The sequence below is a fragment of the Odocoileus virginianus genome, chromosome 8 (genome assembly GCF_023699985.2).
Source record: "Odocoileus virginianus isolate 20LAN1187 ecotype Illinois chromosome 8, Ovbor_1.2, whole genome shotgun sequence".
Classification (NCBI taxonomy): Eukaryota; Metazoa; Chordata; class Mammalia; order Artiodactyla; family Cervidae; genus Odocoileus; species Odocoileus virginianus.
Window position 1 is genome coordinate 15652068 of NC_069681.1, and position 19604 is coordinate 15671671.

Sequence of the window (19604 nt, forward strand, 5' to 3'; positions counted from 1 at the left end):
GAGGTAAAGAATTTCTTTGTCCTGTTTGCATAGAAGTCCTTGGGTATGCTGCTTTTCTTTTGTAATTAATTAAAAAAAACTTTGGTGAAACGGTTTTTACCTACTTGAAATAAAGGGTTACTCTTGCCATTTGCTAGTGAGTAAAAATGTGTGCTTCTTTCCAGCCGTTGTTGTGTGTATTTTTAATTGTATGCACTGTCTCTCTCTGTTCTGATGGCTGCCCTCGGAATAGGCTGACCTCTGCTCTCCGGGTGACATCCTGCAGTTGGATTTTCGTCACATTCGAAAGACTGTTGACACTCTGCTGGCACTTGGGGAGAAACCCCCACAACCAACTTCTGCCCTCCGCTCCAGGGACCTTCTAAGCTTCTGTCTTGTCCATATTCTCTTTATAGTGCTGATCTATATCACTTACCGCTGGAATGCTCTGTCCCCGTAACGCCTGCATGCGCATCCTTATGCTCTGGTCTGTCCCCTGCTCTGTGACAGGGTCCTTCCTCCCTCCGAGCCTTTGCCTTGCCAACTTCCATCCCTGTCATCTCTTCAGTAATCTCTCAAGTTTTGAAGCTGAACGTTTATCCATCAGATTTTCCAGAAGCGCAAACTTGATAGAACGCGGCTCGCATTAAATAGTTTCACTTGCTGAGAAGCAGTGAGGACTAGGTGTGCCCACGCCTCGTGTTTCCTCGTCCACGTAGTGCCTGCAGCAGTGCTGTGCGGTGCCTCTTCTCACTCCCAGTCAGCTTTGCTGCCCTGGGTAGAGCCGAAGAAGTTTCTAGAACAGGAGCAAAGGGGATTTAGCGTATGAAAATCTTTCCACTGGGTCAGTATTGAAGTTGAATCCTAATGCAGGATTGGGCAGTTGAGCTGTAGAGGGGCTGCCTTGCCAAGAAGACAGAAAGCAAGCATTTGGGGTCCAATTTGGTCCATAAAAATCTTTAATAATAACCACTGTTGACCAAGTTGAAAATTACCATCTGGAAAATGATTGCTTTGCTGGCTGTCCATTTGGCTTCCTCCCTGCTTCCTGAAGCGGGAGCTGTGAAGGGCATCAGGGAGGGTGACCCTCCACTTCCACCCTGAGAGAGCCCCTCTGCCCTGCTGCAGGAGAGCTGTGCTGAAGGGTCGGTGGGAAGGGGCTCACACTGTCAGAGCGCCCCCTGGAGGATCCACTGCACACCACTCTCTCTGTATATTTTTACTTCTTATTCCTTGTTTGGTCTACTCGGAGGCTCTTAGAAAGGATTTTCCAGAAGGGATTTCTATTTTTAAATAATATAATGGGTCATTTTGCTTTTTTTTTTTTTTTTTTGCTACATCACATCATAACTTCAAGTCTAGAATGTGATGGATTTGACAGTATTTATTTCCAAATAAAGCCATGAGTCATGGAACATTCTTGGTCCTGGGGCTTGGGTTACTATGGTAGGAGCCAATGAGATTGCTTTTATTTTAGAAGAATGTAGTTTCTCCAGTGACTTGAAATTTCCATTTAACCTTTGATTTCCAGTGACATTAGCAAGCTACTTTTATATTTAATAAACTTAAAGGATTATATGTTAATTATTATATCTGCTTTCAGAAGAATGTTAATCAGTTTGTAATTAAAGAAAAGGACGTTGTGGTCTTATCTAGACCAACATATTCCTGATTTGGGGATGTCATTTTATAATACAAGAAGGCTCTGCCCAAGGTGAAGACAGACTCCCCAGTGTTTCAATTTACATCTGGCTGCCAAATATCTTTTCTTAGGTTGGGTGGAGGGGGAGAATGGAGTTCACTTCCTCAAGATAAATTTCTAATTTACTTAGATAGAAGCAGTCTGCTAAGAAGATAATTTTATTTTTCTGAACATTTCCATGAAGCTAGGGGACTTGAGAATGTGGAAAACTCACCTAGTTAGAAGAATATATTTTATAAAGGTGCTTTGTTGGTAAATCAGATCAGATTTTCTAACAGGAGACAGTCTTTACTTGGTAATATCTTGAGTTAACTGAGCCTTTCCCTCCTGATTTTGTGTTGATTGGTGAAATACAGGGTGTGTGGAAGTTATCTAATTCACGTCAGTTGTGTAATAAGTAACCTGCAGATGTACTGAATTGCCTTTGGTGCTGTCTTGTACTCATTAACCTGTAACACAATAAAATCCCTTTGTGTAATGTCTAACGAGCACCATGAGCCATAAGTTGTTAATAAACACATTTTGGGGGGTAAATCCGAGTTTTTATCGGCCCATCAGTACATTCATTTGTGCACCCCCAGAGTTACACTCAGCACTTAGGTCCATCTCTGCCACTGCACTGAGACTTCCCTTCCATAGTCATAGCTGTTGGTTTTTTTCTTCTTAATTAGGGTGGGGATACAGAGGAAGAAGAGAGATGACTTACTGGGTGGCCACCTGAGAGAAAATTCTGTCAATAAAAACTAACTAGCACAATCCCATGAGAGCAGATTTAATTTTCAACGCTGACTTGACATCATTCTTTGGCCGCGTTCCTATCTCACTTCTGGCCTCCGAAGTAGTTCTTTGGATGCACTTTCATTTCTTGTGTCGTTAATGCATCTGTACCCTAATGTGCTACTCCTCTGGGGATCTGTTGGATGGTATTTTTTTCATCAAAGTCTGGTAACAAGCAGAACACAATTAATTTAGCCCTTTAGGCAAAACTTGGAATGAACTCTTTTCCCATTACTGTTCATTTCTATTCAGAGTATTATTAAACCTCCCTGTGGTTCTTCCCCCAGGTGCTCACTTACCAGCTCACATGCTAGCATGGTGCCTGCCACTGCCATCTAACTAGGGATACTTGGTCAACCCACTTGTTATAAGAGAGGTGGTTGGGGATTTAGTTGTGATTTATATATGCATACTAAATCTTCCTTTCACAGGAAAGACTTTTTTTTTTTAGTATTTCCCTCTAATACCTGATAAAAATGATCAAGTATTTATTTACACATTCTTTTTGAAATAGAAAGATCTATTTGAAATAGAAACTTCTCTTTCTCCAGTTCTTCCAGTTGGTGGCAACTTGCCACTTAGTGTCAGGATTTCCAAAATCTGTGACACTAAGTAAGTTCTATTAGTTCCTTCTACTTATGGATTTGTCCTTCCTAGGTAGCTCACTGTCTTGGGGAGAAACACTTAAAAACAGTGCTGGCGAAAAGGGCCCCACAGAACTCAAAAACAAGACCACTGAGCAGGATTTTCATCACTGAGTAGATAAGTAAAGGCACTCACAAATAAAGGCCAATTATTTGTGAGTAAGAAATTAAATTTAGTGTATGGTGGCTAGGGTTATGTCTCTAAATTCCATGCTGGTCTCTATCATAAGGAGAAAGGATGTTTTACCTACAGGGTAAATGTAATGGACAGTAAATTAAAATTTTATGATTTTGAAAGTGGTTCTGGATTAGGTGAAAAATATTTTAATGGGATTTTATCTCAGGAGATTAAGCTTTTTAAAACATGTATTGAATTTGTGCAATACTATTTCTGTTTTATGTTTGGGTTTTTGGGCCACATGGCATGTGGGATCTTAGGTCCCTCACCAGGGATCAAACTCACACTCCCTGTATTGGAAAGTGAAATATTAACCCCTGGATGGACTACCAGGGAAGTCCCAGGAGGTTGGGCTTTTAAAATTTGGCTTCACATTTTGAAATTAGTTCTCAATAAATAATCAGGTATATAGAATGTTTGCTTTTTTCCTTAAGACTATCAGGATCCAGTTCTGTGGCTTTTCTCTGGATTTTGTTTATGATTGTGTTCATTCATTCATTCTTCAAATATTGAATGAAGATTGTTTGTGCAGCACCCCACCTTGGCAGTAAAAAGGGTGATCATGACACGTGACCTTGTCTTAAAAAAAAAACTTACATTCTAGACTAGGAGTTGGCAAACTTTCTATAAAATGCCAGTAAATATTTTAGGCTCTGTGGGCTAAACCCTCTCTTTAGGACTCCCCAGCTCAGCTGCTATAGTGTGAAAGCTGCCACAGATGACTCATAAATATGTCTCAATAAAACTTTATTTACAAAAACAGACCACAGGCTGGACTGGCTTACAGGTTTTTGGACCCTATATAGCGGACCTAGTGGACAGTTAAAGAGGAATTCAGTGGGTAAGTTTCTGTGATAGGTCAGGTACAAGATTCTGTATGTGAAACATGGACAAGGGGGACTGACCCTGATGAGAGTGTGTGGTCTTTGAAGCCTTTCTAGAGCCATGATGTTTACACTGAAGCCTTAAAGATGTGTAGGAATAGCCAGGTGAAGGGGGTATGATTCAGAAGGGTGAGAGAACGGGTAGGTATATATAGAGAACAAATATTCTAGACAGTAGCTGGGCCGGAAAGCAGAGAACCAAATGAAGATTTGACAAGAAATTCTCTTGGTCTAGAAGAGGTTGACATGATCTGTATTTCACGTCGGAGGAAGCAGCCCCTCAGAGTTCTCACGTGGCAGAGCAGGAACTGAAGTTCTCTTAACCCATGCAGACAGTTTCAAGGTTCAGTCAGTTTAGTGCCAGGACTTTACATTTTAGAAAGACTGAACCACATGAAATGTGCTGCCTGGGTAACTTCATTTTGTCTAGCGGGTGGCCTGGCAGGAGGCAGCATGCTTCTTGGGGAACATAAGAAACTTGAGAAAGAGGAGAGCCGGGCAGGGACAGCGATCCGCCTGCTCCCACGAGGCGTTTTCTGCGAGAGCAAGACATCTGTCCCTCACTACAGAGGAAACTAAGTGAGCTAACCAGCAGAGCTAACACCTTTCCTGTGTTGAGGGCTCTCTCATGCCCACCTGATGCTGAAGTTGGTGGGACCTGCCTAGAGAGAACTCCAAGGGGGCCAGGGGCCGTTTCCTGTCTCCTGGACACAGACGGAACATACTCGTTTCTCAGTCAAGGACCTTGTGGGAAGCAACATGATGTCGTGGAAAGGGCTGCTGCCATAAGATGAGACACAAGTTCAAATCCTGCTTTACCTACTGCCTGTGTGTCTGTAGCGGAGTCAAGCTCTCTACATCTCCCTTTTCTCCTCTGTAAAACAGAATATTGTTTTTATTGGGTTGGCCAAAAAGTTTGTTCAGGTTTTTCCATACAGTGTTACAGAAAAACTCAATACCTCGCAGAGTTGTCAAAAAGAAGAAAGTAAAAAAGCGCTGTGAATCTATAGCACTGGGGCCAGACCTGTAGGAGGTACCCCAGAAGTCTTGCAGAGTTGGAGTTGAATCTTTATGGCTCACCTGCCTTTTTCAACCCTACTTGTTGTGACTCAGAAGAGGGATGGCTGAAAGGATAAGAGTGAATAATTGTTTCATGATTGGAGAAACAATGCAAAGGATTTGACGAGTTTTTCAGAGGGGGTCAGAGTGTATATGTGCAGAATACTACTTTATGACTCTGCTCTGTGCTTTAAAAAGCATCGGCAAAGGAGCTCATGGCTATCCTAGAACAGTCTGCTACTACATTCTCAATGGAAGCCACTCATCTCCTCTAACATGGAAATTTTAATGCATTTAAACCCAGTGTAAATGTTCACCTCTCTCTCTTTTAAGTGCATTACACAAGGTAAGGTGAAATCATTTCCCATCCAGCTGTAAACTCACAGCAGTTCCTTCCCATCCCAACTTCTATAGGGATTCCCTCCCTGTGGGATATGCGATGACAGGACTAGTGTGACAGAAATGGCCTTCTGGCCACCCTTGAAGCTCCTCGGTGTTTCTCGCAGGCTCATCCTGTCAACCAGAACCTCAGGTTGTAATTCCCGTCAGAGCTGTCCTCCCACTTGTGGTGGTTTTTATAAGATGATCTGTGATCTGATGCTTGACTTCTTAGGTACCTCCAACCCCATAATGTAATCTGAGGGCACCTCAGGGATTCTTAGGGAGTCTAAATGAAAAGAGAAAGCCAGACAGGGTGCAAGGGGTACCTTTTATATCTTCTGTTTACTCCTTGTCACCTGCTGCAAGGGTGGAAGGGAGAATCTTGAACTCTGTGGGAGGACTTCGAGCTCACTTGGTATGTGACAACTCATGTCCTGTTAGCAGGCGGCCAAGGCCTCATATCTTCCCATCCTGTTTCTCTGGAGCCCCAGCCCTTCCCAGGCATGACTTCTAGCTTGGAAACTCAACTCTGCAGACCACTGGAGCTGTCACTCATCAGTGGGACTGGGGCAGTCACTGATGGAGACGTAACAGCTCAAGCAGGACTCAGGACAGCCCCGTCGAAGCCAAGTTGCACACAGAGGTTAGGCTTTGAGCAACTGTTAGTGGTAGAACTCAAGAATGTTTGCTGCTAAACACAGGTGAACACTGAGGTCAAGACAAATAGGCAAAATATCTTGTTCAAAATGCTTTGGGCAAATCCCTCGTTTTTAAACTTCTATTCATGTTCCTTCCTCAGTGCTCTATTGATTTCTTAGTGTTTTTTGCAATGATTTGTGGAGCTTATGTGTCAATATAATCCCTTTGTAATTTGATACAGCTGATTTTTTTTTAGTTTGTTGTTTATCTTTTAATTGAGTGCTTGTTTTTTGATACACAGGAGCTTTACACTTTCAGGTGATCAATTGTTTTTATCTTTTGTGATTTTATATCACATTTTCATCCCCATCTGTTTTTCAGAGAAAATGTTAAATACATATCTATATTTGATTGGAAGGAGTGTTTGGGGATTTTTTTTTTAACTCTTCAACTCATCTCAAATTGATCTTGGCATCTGGTATAAAGTGAAGATTTATTTTTTCCCCAAGGAATTCCTTGCACCAGGAGCTTAACCATAATTAGTAGGCATTTATAACTCCCTACTTGGATTCTGTGGAAACCATAAGAATGAGGAAAATATATTCCTGTTCCTGTGGTCCTAGTCTTAGCAATGAAATGAGATTCACAAGCCATGGCAAACAGGTGTTGGGAGAGGGTACACCCTGACCTCTGGCTGCGGCACCACGAGGAATCCATTGTGGCCTAGTGCCCAGTGCATAACTCGGACAGAACCTCCTATTCTTTCTCAAGTTGACATTTGGCTACTAAGTTGGCGAGCAGCATAAGCTTGCCTCTCCATCGAACACACCACTGATGACAAGATAATCCTATTTGATACACACCAGCCACTGAAATACTGTTCAAATTGTATTTTAAAGAATCAGCTGTTTTATATTGACAAATGGCCATTACTTAAGGCTCGGAGTCAGAGTTTGAGATACTCTGGAGTTTACTGTAAGTTAGGGAAGTGGGAGAGGATAGGGGATGCTAAGACTGCGAGATGAGAATCTACAGACTTCTCGAGGTTGTGGAACAGGTTCTTGCATGTGTCTTTTAAAGATCTTTTTAAAAGCAGAATATCTGTCCTTGGGATACCTTAACGGAGATTCCTGCATTGAGGCAACAGGAAGATCTGGTTTCTCCAGCAAGAGGCACGTGAAAGGAAGCAGTTCAGACTGGTGACCTCAGTTGGCTTCCAGTTAAACACTGTGTCCACCACCTGGGGCTTAATGCAGCTTTCAACTCTCCTTAAAAACGGTGGCCACTGAGAAAGGAAAAAAACGATAATACGCATATATTAATGCATGTATATGAAATACAGAGAAGTGTTGCCCTGTTAATTGCAGGGCAGGAATAGAGACGTAGACACAGAGAAGGGACGTGTAGACACTATGTGAAAGGGAAGGGTGGGATGAATTGGGAGATTAGGATTGACATAAACACTACCATGTGTAAAACGGCCAGTGAGAGTCTGCCGTATAGCATGAGGAGCTCAGCTCAGCGCCCTGTGATGATCTAGAAGGTGGGAGGGAGGGGATATATACAGACATACAGCTGATTCTCTGTCGTACAGCAGAAACTAACAAAACACTGTAATGCAATTATACTCCAGTTTGAAAAAAAAAAGTGGTTACTGGACTGTGGAGAACACAGCATCTTCGGGCACATGAGAGGGAGTGTTTGCTGTGGGGTCATTTCCCCGTCAAGGAGACAGTCTCTGGGAGATTCCCTTGTATGGTATTAGCCCAGGGTCAAACGACAGACGTGTAAAGTTATTTTGTCTTTGCTCTTTTGTAAACCATCAGTTTAGCATGCAGGGTGCCACACACAGGGAGTGAGTTGCCTTGAGTAGTATGTGCTGGACATTTCCCAAGAGCAAAAATACAGCGCCAGAAAGTAGCAGGACATTTGTGTCTTTGACAGTTTTATAAAAGAGTCTTAAAAGGGAGGCTATTAAAGGCTGTGGTTAAAATTACTTATTTATAAGGCTGTTTGCATACTGTGAGAAAAGATGCCTCCATTCCAGAGATCATGGGAAATAAAATGAACTAACTCAGGGTTAATGGCCAGTTTAAAAAAAGATTTGTAAAGGTTTCAGTAGAACCTTGTGTGGTCTGTATAAATGAGTATTCAGGTTCCCTTAAAATGTGTGAGAGGCTGTCTGCAACTTTGCTTTATAAGAATATAAGCTAATATGTTCCTGGTGGGTGGTTTCCAACTGTATGTAGCTCAGTTATTTAGTGTCAAGGATTTTTTAAAATGTTTAGATCTTTTGCACATTTCAGGACGACTGGAAGTCTTTCTAGAACAACCCTCACTTGTAGAAAATCATTGTTTTCTTTGCCAACACAGAAAAGGTCTTTGCAATGGGTTGAAAGCTAGGGAGAGAGCACAGTCTGAGGTGATCAAATAGGCAGACAACAGAACTTGACTTAACTCCTATCAGTGGTGTCTCGAGGTTTTATCATTAGATTCCAGTCATCTAAAAATCAATGCTTTGTTCTTCTTCCTTTTAGGAAAAGCTGTGTCTACCCCATCACATCCTTGAAGAGAAAGGCCTGGTCAAAGTGGGCATTACCGTTCAAGCCTTGCTAGATATAACTGTAACGAAGGCTCTTTTCACATGAGACCAACTCCTCTCCTTTGGGTCGGCTCAGACGCTTTTCTGGTCAGAGACCCTGGACTCTGCTCTCAGCACCTGTCCCCTCCACCTTCCCACTCCCTGCTCCTCTTGACGGAAGGACATGAGAGAAGATTTCCCACCTTTCGTGACTGACTCCGACATTAAGGTGAGACAGGTAATTACCTAAAACCCATGAGGCTGCTGGTTGTGAAGAACGGAGCAGCACATCAATGCCTTCTACAGCCTCCTTCATCTCTTCCACGCTCACCCACTGCCATTACCAAAACACCAAGCACAGCCCTTCTGCAGCAAGATGCATTTGTTTTTATTAAAACCAAACACATTGTGTATTTTGTGGGGGAGGGGGGTGGAGGGAGTGGAACTCAATCAGGTTTTTCACCACCAAATTTTTCAAGAAGTTTCTTGAGACCATTGCCTTTAAAAAAAAAAACAAAACTATTTTCGACATACAAAATATTTATATAAATATTATTTATTAGTGAGTTGTTATTCATCCTTTGGATGCAAATTGTAAACTAGGAAACTATTTTATTACTGCTTTTTTGTGGTTAAACACTTTATTTTAATATTATAAATATTGAGTTATTTTCTATCCTCTTTGGTGTGCAAGTAATTCTAGGTCTCCATAGTCATGTTTTCTGATGTATATGACTCGAAAAAAAAATTTAAGCAAAAAAAAAAACAGGTGCTTCTGTGACAAGAACTGTTTTCTGGGGAGGCATTATTTACACTTTGGTTTATGGAACATTGGTCTTATTTATATTTCTGCATTCCATCCAGCTTCCTACATTCCAGCAGCCCTGTTGTCCCCTGATATAATGAACTGACTGAAATCAAGAGAGCACCCCAAAGTTATTTGTAAATAGCTGTGATGGAAAAAAAGACATATTAAACTTGAATATAAAAATGTGAACAATTCTTTTTTTGGGTTCATACTTATTTTGCTATGCACAAAACATTCACGTTTTAACGCAAAGAAGTAATGAGTGTTGGCCTCATGTGTCTTGTCGTGTAATTTTGCACTGGAACCTGGGTAAAAGTCTAGCACCAAAGGTAGGTAATAAGGAAGTGGTGTAGGAGAGTGGAGAGGAGAAAAAGATGATTCTGTAACCAGAAAGTTTTTTAAGGGCAGCTTTGTTGAAGAGTGATCAAGAAGTAACTTAAGATACAGAGGACTTGGTCAGGAAACCAGCGCTTTCTACAGCTGCCCATTTTAAAAGAGGCAACAGTTCTGAGATGCAGACGTGCTTGTTTTATTGCAGCTTTAGCTGGTGGCTTTCAAAGTAGCTCATAAAACACTGTAAGACTCCAAGGTCTGGCGTGAAACCGCAGAAGTGAGTCAGTGAATTGGTGGGGCAGGTGGATGCAGCACCAAGGTGGGTGCAGGAAAAGGTGAAGTAAGTAGTATTTGTGAGCCGAAGGGCCCAGGAGGGAGCAAGTTCACAGAAAACAATGAGTTGAGAAAGCCCAGCAGAGGAGAGGGATCCGTGTTGGTCTGAGGGAGACACGTTAAGACTTCACAGACACACAACCTATTTTAGGCAGTTACATGCATGTGCACTCACCCTGCAGGTACAGATTTCCCAGGAATGCGTCTTTCAAAGTCTTGTGAATGCTGACTGCACCTTTGCCTCTATGAAAAGCCATTGTTGAGTTTTTAGAGCAGCAGCAGTCACAAGTTGTAAGAAAAGACAGATGTGAACACAAAAGAAAGAGACCAGGAGGACAGTATGCGTTGAACACAGACACATCAGCCGATGCCAGGGCTGCCCTCCCGTCTGGGCAAGGGGGAGGGGGCGCTGAAAACAGTCTTTTGGATTGGCAGCTAGCAGTTACTTCCTATCAAATGTACTGTGCACTTTAACCTAATTTAAAATATATTTTAATGTTTTCCTGTACTGCACAAATACCTGTTTTGTCAAATAGCATAACAATGTAAAAAAAAAAGAGAAAACACTTTGAACAAAGAGCGTATTCAATGTAAGCCACAGTCAAAGGTTGATGATAGAAATAGGAATTCAGATGACTTCACCTTGATGGGCATTGAAAATGCAGGGTCCTGAAGTATTTTTTTTACATGTATATATGGCAATATGAAACTCTGTAATCCTTGTTTTGAAAGATTTTTTTTCAGAATTAAAATATTTCTTTTGATACTAATTTTCAGTATTTTCTTGCAGTTGGCTGTATAATATGAATGGCTTCAATATTTTGTAAAATGGTTTTTTTTTTCCTCTTCAAAATGGAATCCTTTGTGTGGCTAAGATGTCTTCAAGATCTTTGTCCATTGCTTATATGTGCAATAAGATGTGCATGGCCGGCTGACAGTGCCCTAAGTGGACAGAATATGCACAGTGCAAATATCCTTCCTTTTATGATTTAACAGCCATTAAAACTTTGAATTTGTACAAAGCATCTTCTGATTGACTTACCCATCAGATGCAGAAAAGAAATCCAGAGTGTCACTGATGAAACAGATTGTAGCAATCATCTAGTGTATATATATGTTTTTGTGTTATGTATTGTGAAATATAAATATAATATGCATATACAGGATAGGACAGTTTTTATCCAAACTAAGGTCTCCCCTGGAACCCACAGAACATACAGCACTTGAGCAGAGTTGCTGTGATTGTGGGGGGGCAGGTGAGGGAGGGCAGCTGGGGTCCATGCGTATATCAGACCTCTCCACTTGCCCCTTGGGTAGTGGCCCCAGAAGTGTCCTTGAGGAAGTCTGAAGGTTCTGTGATGCTTGCTGTGAAACTCTGGGGTCTGGTCCTGCCTCCCAACTGTCTACTGAGGAATCCGACCCTCAGGGAGTGCAGTGGCTTCCTGATTACACTTCCCATGAATCCAGGTCGGTGTTACCATTTTCCCCACACGTCCAGCCTACCTCTGGGAGAAGAGCAGCTGTTTTGAGGAATTCAAGGGAAAACAGGGACAGATCATTTCTGCTTTCTTGCCCCACCCCAACCCACACACAAGGGCTGAGACCCACAACCTGAGCAGGGACGGCTGGGACCAGTCAGGGCCTCGACACTTACGAACCATATCTACTGAGTCAGAAGAGCTATACCTGGCCTGTGAGGCTCTTGACTGGAAGTGCTGCTACTTACCCGAAGCTTAGCCATCATGGTCTCTTGCACATTACAGGAGTCCAGTGCTCTGCAGATGCTTTGCGTTTTAAGTTGACCGGAACGACCGTGAAGGACAAGGGGGAGGATGGAAGCGGGAGCGCTGGGGGGAGCCTGGCAGGGCATGTTTGCATCAGGGTCACCCTTGCAGTTCAGCCACACAACACTGACCACAGCTGGGGACTGTCCCAGAGACTGAATTCCGGTCACCAGCTGTATCTGAGTACTTCCCGGTTTCTCCTGGGGTGAGATTAGGGCAGCAGTGATGCCAGTGGGACTGGTTATCTATCTTCCACTGGAGGTCAGCTAGCAGAGATCAGGTCCCATTGGCTGTGGGTAAGGCAGGATTCCCCTCTAAAGAGCTCTCTGTACTCCCCACACTCACGTGCTAACGGGCTACCTAAATAGCCAGAATTTATGGAGTGGTTCCTGTGAGTCCAGTGTTTTTTCTGAACTTTCAGTTCAGTCGCTCAGTCATGTGCAACTCTTTGCGACCCCATGGTCAGCAAAGGCCTCCCTGTCCACCACCAACTCCCAGAGCTTGCTCAAAAACGCATGTCCATTGAGTTGGTGATGCCATCCAACCATCTCATCTTCTGTCGTCCCCTTCTCCTCTCGCCTTCAATCTTTCCCAGCATCAGGGTCTTTTCCAATGAGTTGATTCTTCACATCAGGTGGCCAAAGTATTGGAGTTTTAGCTTCAGCATCAGTCCTTCCAGTGAATATTCAGGATTGATTTCCTTCAGGATTGATTGGTTGGATCTCCTTGCAATCCAAGAGACTCTCAAGAGCTTTCTCTAACACCACAGTTCAAAAGCATCAAGTCTTCAGCGCTCAGCTTTCTTTATAGTCCAACTCTAACATCCATACATGCTACTGGAAAAACCATAGTTTGACTAGACAGACCTTTTTTGGTAAAGATCCTGAACTATAAAGGTTCTGAACTATCAGTTCAGATCAGTTCAGTTCAGTCACTCAGTTGTGTCCGACTCTTTGCGACCCCATGAATCGCAGCATGCCAGGCCTCCCTGTCCATCACCAACTCCCGGAGTTTACTCAAACTCATGCCCATTGAGTCGGTGATGCCATCCAGCCATTTCATCCTCTGTCGCCCCCTCTCCTCCTGCCCCCAATCCCTCCCAGCATCAGGGTCTTTTCCAATGAGTCAGCTCTTCACATGAGGTGGCCAAAGTACTGGAGTTTCAGCTTCAGCCATCCTTCAGCCATCCTGTTCATCCTTCCAATGAACACCCAGGACTGATCTCCTTTAGGATGGACTGGTTGGATCTCCTTGCAGTCCAAGGGACTCTGTAAAGAGTCTTCTCCAACACCACAGTTCAAAAGCATCAATTTTTCGGCACTCAGCTTTCTTCACAGTCCAACTCTCACATCCATACATGACCACTGGAAAAACCATAGCCTTGACCAGACGGACCTTTGTTGGCAAAGTAATGTCTCTGCTTTTTAATATGCTATCTAGGTTGGTCATCACTTTCCTTCCAAGGAGTGAGTGTCTTTTAATTTCATGGCTGCAGTCACCATCCATAGTGATTTTGGAGCCCAAAAAAATGAAGTCTGACACTGTTTCCACTGTCTCCCCATCTATTTCCCATGAGGTGATGGGACCAGATGCCATGATCTTAGTTTTCTGAATGTTAAGCTTTAAGCCAACTTTTTCACGCTCCTCTTTCACTTTAATCAAGAGCCTTTTTAGTTCCTCTTCACTTTCTGCCATAAGGGTGGTGTCATCTGCATATCTGAGGTTATTAATATTTTTCCCGGCAATCTTGATTCCAGCTTGTGCTTCTTCCAGCCCAGCATTTCTCATGATGTACTCTGCATAGAAGTTAAATAAGCAGGCTGACAATATACAGCCTTCACGTACTCCTTTTCCTATTTGGAACCAGTCTGTTGTTCCATGTCCAGTTCTAACTGTTGCTTCCTCACCTGCATACAGGTTTCTCAAGAGGCAGGTCAGGTGGTCTGGTATTCCCATCTCTCAGAATTTTCCATAGTTTATTGTGATCCACATAGTCGAAGGCTTTCACATAGTCAATAAAACAGAAATAGATGTTTTTCTGGAACTCTCTTGCTTTTTCGATGATCCAGCAGATATTGGCAATTTGATCTCTGGTTCCTCTGCCTTTTCTAAAACCAGCTTGAACATCTGGAAGTTCTCGGTTCAAGTATTGCTGAAGCCTGGCTTGGAGAATTTTGAGCATTACTTTACTAGTGTGTGAGATGAGTGCAGTTGTGCGGTAGTTTGAGCATTCTTTGGCATTGCCTTTCTTAGGGATTGGAATGAAAACTGACGTTTTCCAGTCCTGTGGCCACTGCTAACCATTAAAACACGGCTGCTTGTCTATTTGGCTCTCAGCTGCTTCTCCATTGCCCAGTACAGTGCTAATCATGCAGTAGACATTGGAGAGATGTCAGTTAGAAGAATCAATGAACTTTACATACATTATCTCAAAGTCTTTTACCAAAATGCGATAAGGAAGGGACTTGCAGTAGACACCCATGGTGAAGTGAGTCGCTCAGTCTTTCCGACTCTGTGTGACCCCATAGGCTATACAGTCCATGGAATTCTCCAGGCCAGTATACTGGAGTGGGTAGCCTTTTCCTTCTCCAGGGGATCTTCCCAACCCAGGGATTGAACCCAGGTCTCCCTCATTGCAGGTGGATTCTTTACCAGCTGAGCCACAAGGGAAGCCCAGGAAGACTGGAGTGGTTAGGCTATCCCTTCCCCAGCAGATCTTTACAAGCCAGGAATTGAACCAGGGTCTCCTGCATTGCAGATGGATTCTTTACCAACTGAGCTATGAGGGAAGCCCAGACGCCCATGGGGTTGTCCCCTAATAGCACATGCTTCTAGGAGCTAACCTTGCCTTGTATACCATGAGGTTTTTTGTGTTTCTTTCTTTTTTTTTTTTTTTTGGCTGCGCCCAAGTGACATGCAGGATCTTAGTTCCCAACCAGGATCAACGCATACCCCCTGCAACGGGAGTGCAGAGCCCTAACCACTCTACTGCCTAGCCATTCCCTTGGGGGTTCCTACCTGACGCTGCCCACCTGGCTCAGGGGCAGCCCCGTTGGTCACAGTTGACTAATAAGTCTCCTCCAGGACTCAGATTCTTTCCTGGTGACTGAAGACAGAAGACACACAACCTGGGAAACAGCTAGAGTATGCAACTGACCTGCAGGGAGAAGTGACCAAAAAAGCCCTGCTGTTTGCATTCTTGATCCAGTGGTAAAGAGTTCGGTATTTCTGAAGCTTGAGTTGGCAAACCCCCCATGAATGTTTTCAAGAGGCAGTGACTTTGCATGGAATCATTTGAGTGCAAATTAACTAGCGGAAGCTGAGACTCATAGTATTCAAATAACTCATTCAAGGTCTCAGGAGGGGAGAGAGCAGGGCAAAGTCAAATTCAGCCATCTCAGGCCAATGTCCTTTTCTCCGTACAGAAGAACTTCCCAGCAGAGCTAACCCTGGTGACGTTTCTAGAGTTAAAAGAAAAAAGAAGTTCTCGACAATACCTAAGATGTTTGGAGATACAAAAGAAAGTATATTTATAAAATAAAACCTGGTAAGCTGAGCCTGTTGGGACGAGTGCAAAAACTAGCTAAGACAGATTAAGGTCAGAACAAGAACAGGAAAAAAAGATTTATAAAATAAGCACAGTGAGAGGACACCTCACTTTGACATGAGGTCTGGGAACAAATCTCCATTTTCCTTGCCATTTTTCTCTACCAATTTAATAAAACATTGCTATGACTTTTTAAAATTTGGCGATTCTTTCTCTGTTTATCAAAGTTATACATGTTCATCATAGAAACTTTGGAAAGTATAGGGGGGTTGGGGAAGCCCAGTAATCCCAGCTTAAGGGAACTGTTAAACTTTCAAAATATTTTCTTTGAGATATTCCTATGCATTTTTACAGAGTACCACCTTAAATACTGTTTCCCCAGCCCCCCTCCCCTGCACCTTGTTAATGGTAGAGCATATGCGTTTTCCAGGATAGAATTGTTTCCTGAAAGAAACTATGGTCTCTTAACAGGCGTAACAGGATATTTTAGAGGCTTCCTCTAGAAGCACCTAGAAGCATGTGGTATTAGGCAGGCAATACCTAAAAGAAGCAGAAAGTGAAAGTTGCTCAGTTGTGTCTGACTCTTTGCGACCCCATGGTCTGTCCATGGAATTCTCCAGGCAAGAATACTGAAGTGGGTTGCCATTCTCTTCTACAGGGGATCTTCCTGACCCAGGGATCGATCCTGGGTCTCCTTCATTGCAGGCAGATTCTTTACCAGCTGAGCTACCAGGGAGTCCCCAAAGAAGTAGATGTACTTGGGAATAAGGGTAAGGGCACTTAGGTCTTTGGTGAAAGGGAGCCTGCAGGAAAAACGGGGAAGTGCAGGGGGGGTGGGGAGGGGAGGGAGTGCAAGAGGGAAGGGATATGTGTATACTAATAACTGATTCGCGTTGCTCTGCGGCAACAACCAACACAACATTGTAAGGGAATTATCCGCCAAGTAAAAATAAACTTAAAGAGAAAGAGGTGATCACTAGGGATGCCTTCTGGAAAGTGGCCACTTCGGGGTGCGTCCTTAAACAGCTCCACTATGAGCTCCTGAACTCGGCTCAATCCTGGAGGAAGCTTTGAGAAATGCTGTGGAACACCTCCGGCCATCCCTGGGGGCGCTAGTGGTAAAGAAGGTGAAGGTGAAGGTGAATTCGCTCAGTCGTGTCCGACTCTTTGCGACCCCATGGACTGTCGCCTACCAGGCTCTTCCATCCATGGGGTTTTCCAGGCAAGAGTACTGGAGTGGGTTGCCATTTACCTGCAGATGCAGGAGATGTAAGTGACTCGGGTTCAATCCCTGAGAAGATCCCCTGGAGGAGGACATGGCAACATAGTCTAATACTCCTGTCTGGAGAATCCTACGGACAGAGGAGACTGGCAGGTACAGTACACGGGATGGCAAAGAGTCGGACACAACTGAAGCGACTAAGGACAGACAGACAATAGAACACCTCAATCTTCAGAATTATCCCAGTCAAGCTCCCTGGAGGGAGCTGAAGTATTCATAGCCCAGAAAAACCTCCTCCAACGACATGCCTAGAAATGCTTCAAAAATAAATAATACACATTTAACTGCTGTGATTATTATAAGAAAATAAGGAAATCCATAGAGAGAGCTGGAGCTCAGAGTGATAAGACAAAGGTGAAGCCACAGCTGTACTGGGATCTTTTGTCCATCTTGATGATGACCAGGAAAAGATATTATTAATAGGTCTTCTGTGATGGAAATAAGTACATGGGCCCATTCAGGGGTAACTCCTGAGTCGGATGTGAAATCTCTGCACAAAGCTAGGATCTGTATAAAGCTGCCTCTTCATTGAAAGGATGGGGGGAAGAAAATCAGTCCGTCTGTAAAGGGAGAGAACAAGGAAACTCGTCATTACTGACAGAGAGTAGGTGGGAAATATTATCTCCTGTGACTTTGTCATCACAGCTCTCACCTTCCATAGGTTTAAGATTTGAATTTTTACCACAGATACAGTCTGGGAAACCCCAAGATGAAGCATGTGTACTTAAAGTTTCTCAGATTTGTCACCTCCAGGACACCAGGGAGATAAAAAAGCAGTTCCTTACTGAAGGAAGGTTTCCACCACCAAGACCCTAATTCCTAGGATTATACCCAACCACGCATGGGTTTACAATCCAGAGTGACAAAGTTAGCTCTGAAACTTGAAGCTTGAAAGCTTTTTCTGCAACTTATTTGCTGGAAAGTCTTGATCTGAACTGTCAGGAGACTATTTGATTTTTTTTTTTTTTTTTTACCACTTATCCTCTTAGTATTCAGAAGAGAATAAATTTACGAGAGGCAATATATAAAGAGATGGTGATTGAGAACTTTCCAGAGTTGATAATGCATTCGAGTGCTCAGATGGAGAAAACATAGTGCATTTTAGGCAGGATAAGTAAAGACAAAGACAATCCTAAAAGTGAAGACAGCTTACCTACAAAAAAGAAGAAAAATCCAATTGGTTTGACAATATAGACTTCCTGATAGTACAATCAGAAGCCAACAGACAGTGAGTAACCTCTTTAAAGTGCTAAGAGAAAATAAATATTCATAACTTGAGACAAAAAATGAATTACCAACAACTCACTTTCATCGAATTAAGTATTTCAGGGAGAAGAAAGTTCTAAAATTCAAAAAAGTATGGTTGACAAATAAATATAAAACTACGTAAGCATATTTGAATAAGCACTGGCCATAGGACAATGACCACTGGTGTCTAATTTGGAGTAGGAGGTTGCTAAATAAAGGACAGTGGAAAGAGTGCTAGTTGGTTATCACAAAAGACAGGGAGGCATTAGGGAAGTTCAAATACTCTAATTCCTTGTACTTCTTTGATGGAGGGAAGAGATGTTGATTTAATTGTGTTAAATGTAAATGTGGACATATTAATGTAAGAAAAGAGTCTATTGCTTTTAAATCAGTAAAGAAGAAGCTATGAAGTTAAAAAATCCCTTCCAAACGTCACAGGAAGGAAGTGGACTGGGAAGAAGACGCAAAAGGAGCAGAACAAGCAGAGTGGCCCCAAATAGCAGAGTAGAAACAACCCGAATATGTCAGCAATTACGGTAAATGCTAAAGGACTAGACAGCTAAAAGGCAGGTTAAAAATCCAACTATCTGATGTTTACAGACACCATGAAATATAAGGACACAAACTGAAAATAAAAGGACCACACATTGATTTGTATGTGTCGCACACATATAAATAAAAGGAAAGTCAGTAAAGTTATATTAGTATCACTCGGTAAAGGCAGTTGAGGAGAGTCATCTGAATAGCTAAGCAGAACCTTCCAGCAAGTGGTACTTGAAATCTGTGTCACTATATATCCAGGACAGCTGTGTTCAACCAAAAAGTCTTTGTGTTAAGAGGTACACATATTAATGGATGGAGGATACTGTCCTGTAGGCAGGTCTGGAGCTGAGGATCACTGCATTGAGCACAAGGTCGTTCAGAAGACAGGACAAATATTCTCAGATGAGGGTAAAGAGGCTTTTTCTGACTCAGAGAGGTGATGAGACCGAAGGAACAGGAGGCAATTGCCTGTAGAAAATCCATCTTATGACTCTCCTCTGCTTTTCAAATGCTGGACTTGAAGGTACAGCAACACTAAGGAAAAAATAAACTGCTGAGGGTTTAGAGAGGACCGCTGACTCGGTATTTCTGTAGGATCAAGTGGGGTAAGGTGGGTGTGGGACTGGGGAGAAAGTGTAGGTAGGGGTAAGCTGCCTGTTCTCTGCGATTAGACCTAAGTAAATAAAATTGGGCACTTGGCTGATGGATGCTCCCCAACAACTTTCGCTTTCCTGTGAGAGATAAAAGAAGGTATCCGATCTCTTGGAATTTGAGTCCCACATAAGTATCTGCTGCAGTCACAGGAGCTGGGGGCTGGGAACAGAGAAGGAAGACATATCTTCTGTCTGAGGAAGACACCGCGGAGCCTCTGGTGAGGATGAATGTGTAGATGTGAGTAGCGG

The 19604-nt window shown here is 43.0% G+C and overlaps 1 protein-coding gene across 4 annotated transcripts in view; it reads left to right on the plus strand.

The window, feature by feature from the left end:
- LRCH1 (leucine rich repeats and calponin homology domain containing 1) overlaps positions 1-9824 on the plus strand; it is a 212503-nt gene extending 202679 nt beyond the window's left edge. For 2 of the 4 annotated variants that reach the window (XM_070471234.1, XM_070471236.1), the window contains one exon: positions 8781-9824. In XM_070471234.1, the coding sequence (XP_070327335.1) occupies positions 8781-8891 (111 nt within the window). In that variant the 3' untranslated portion in view covers positions 8892-9824. Of the gene's footprint in view, positions 1-232; positions 1308-8780 lie in introns of those variants that run through there. The other 2 variants (XM_070471233.1, XM_070471235.1) reach the window with 2 other exon arrangements.
- The last annotated feature ends 9780 nt before the right edge of the window (positions 9825-19604 follow it).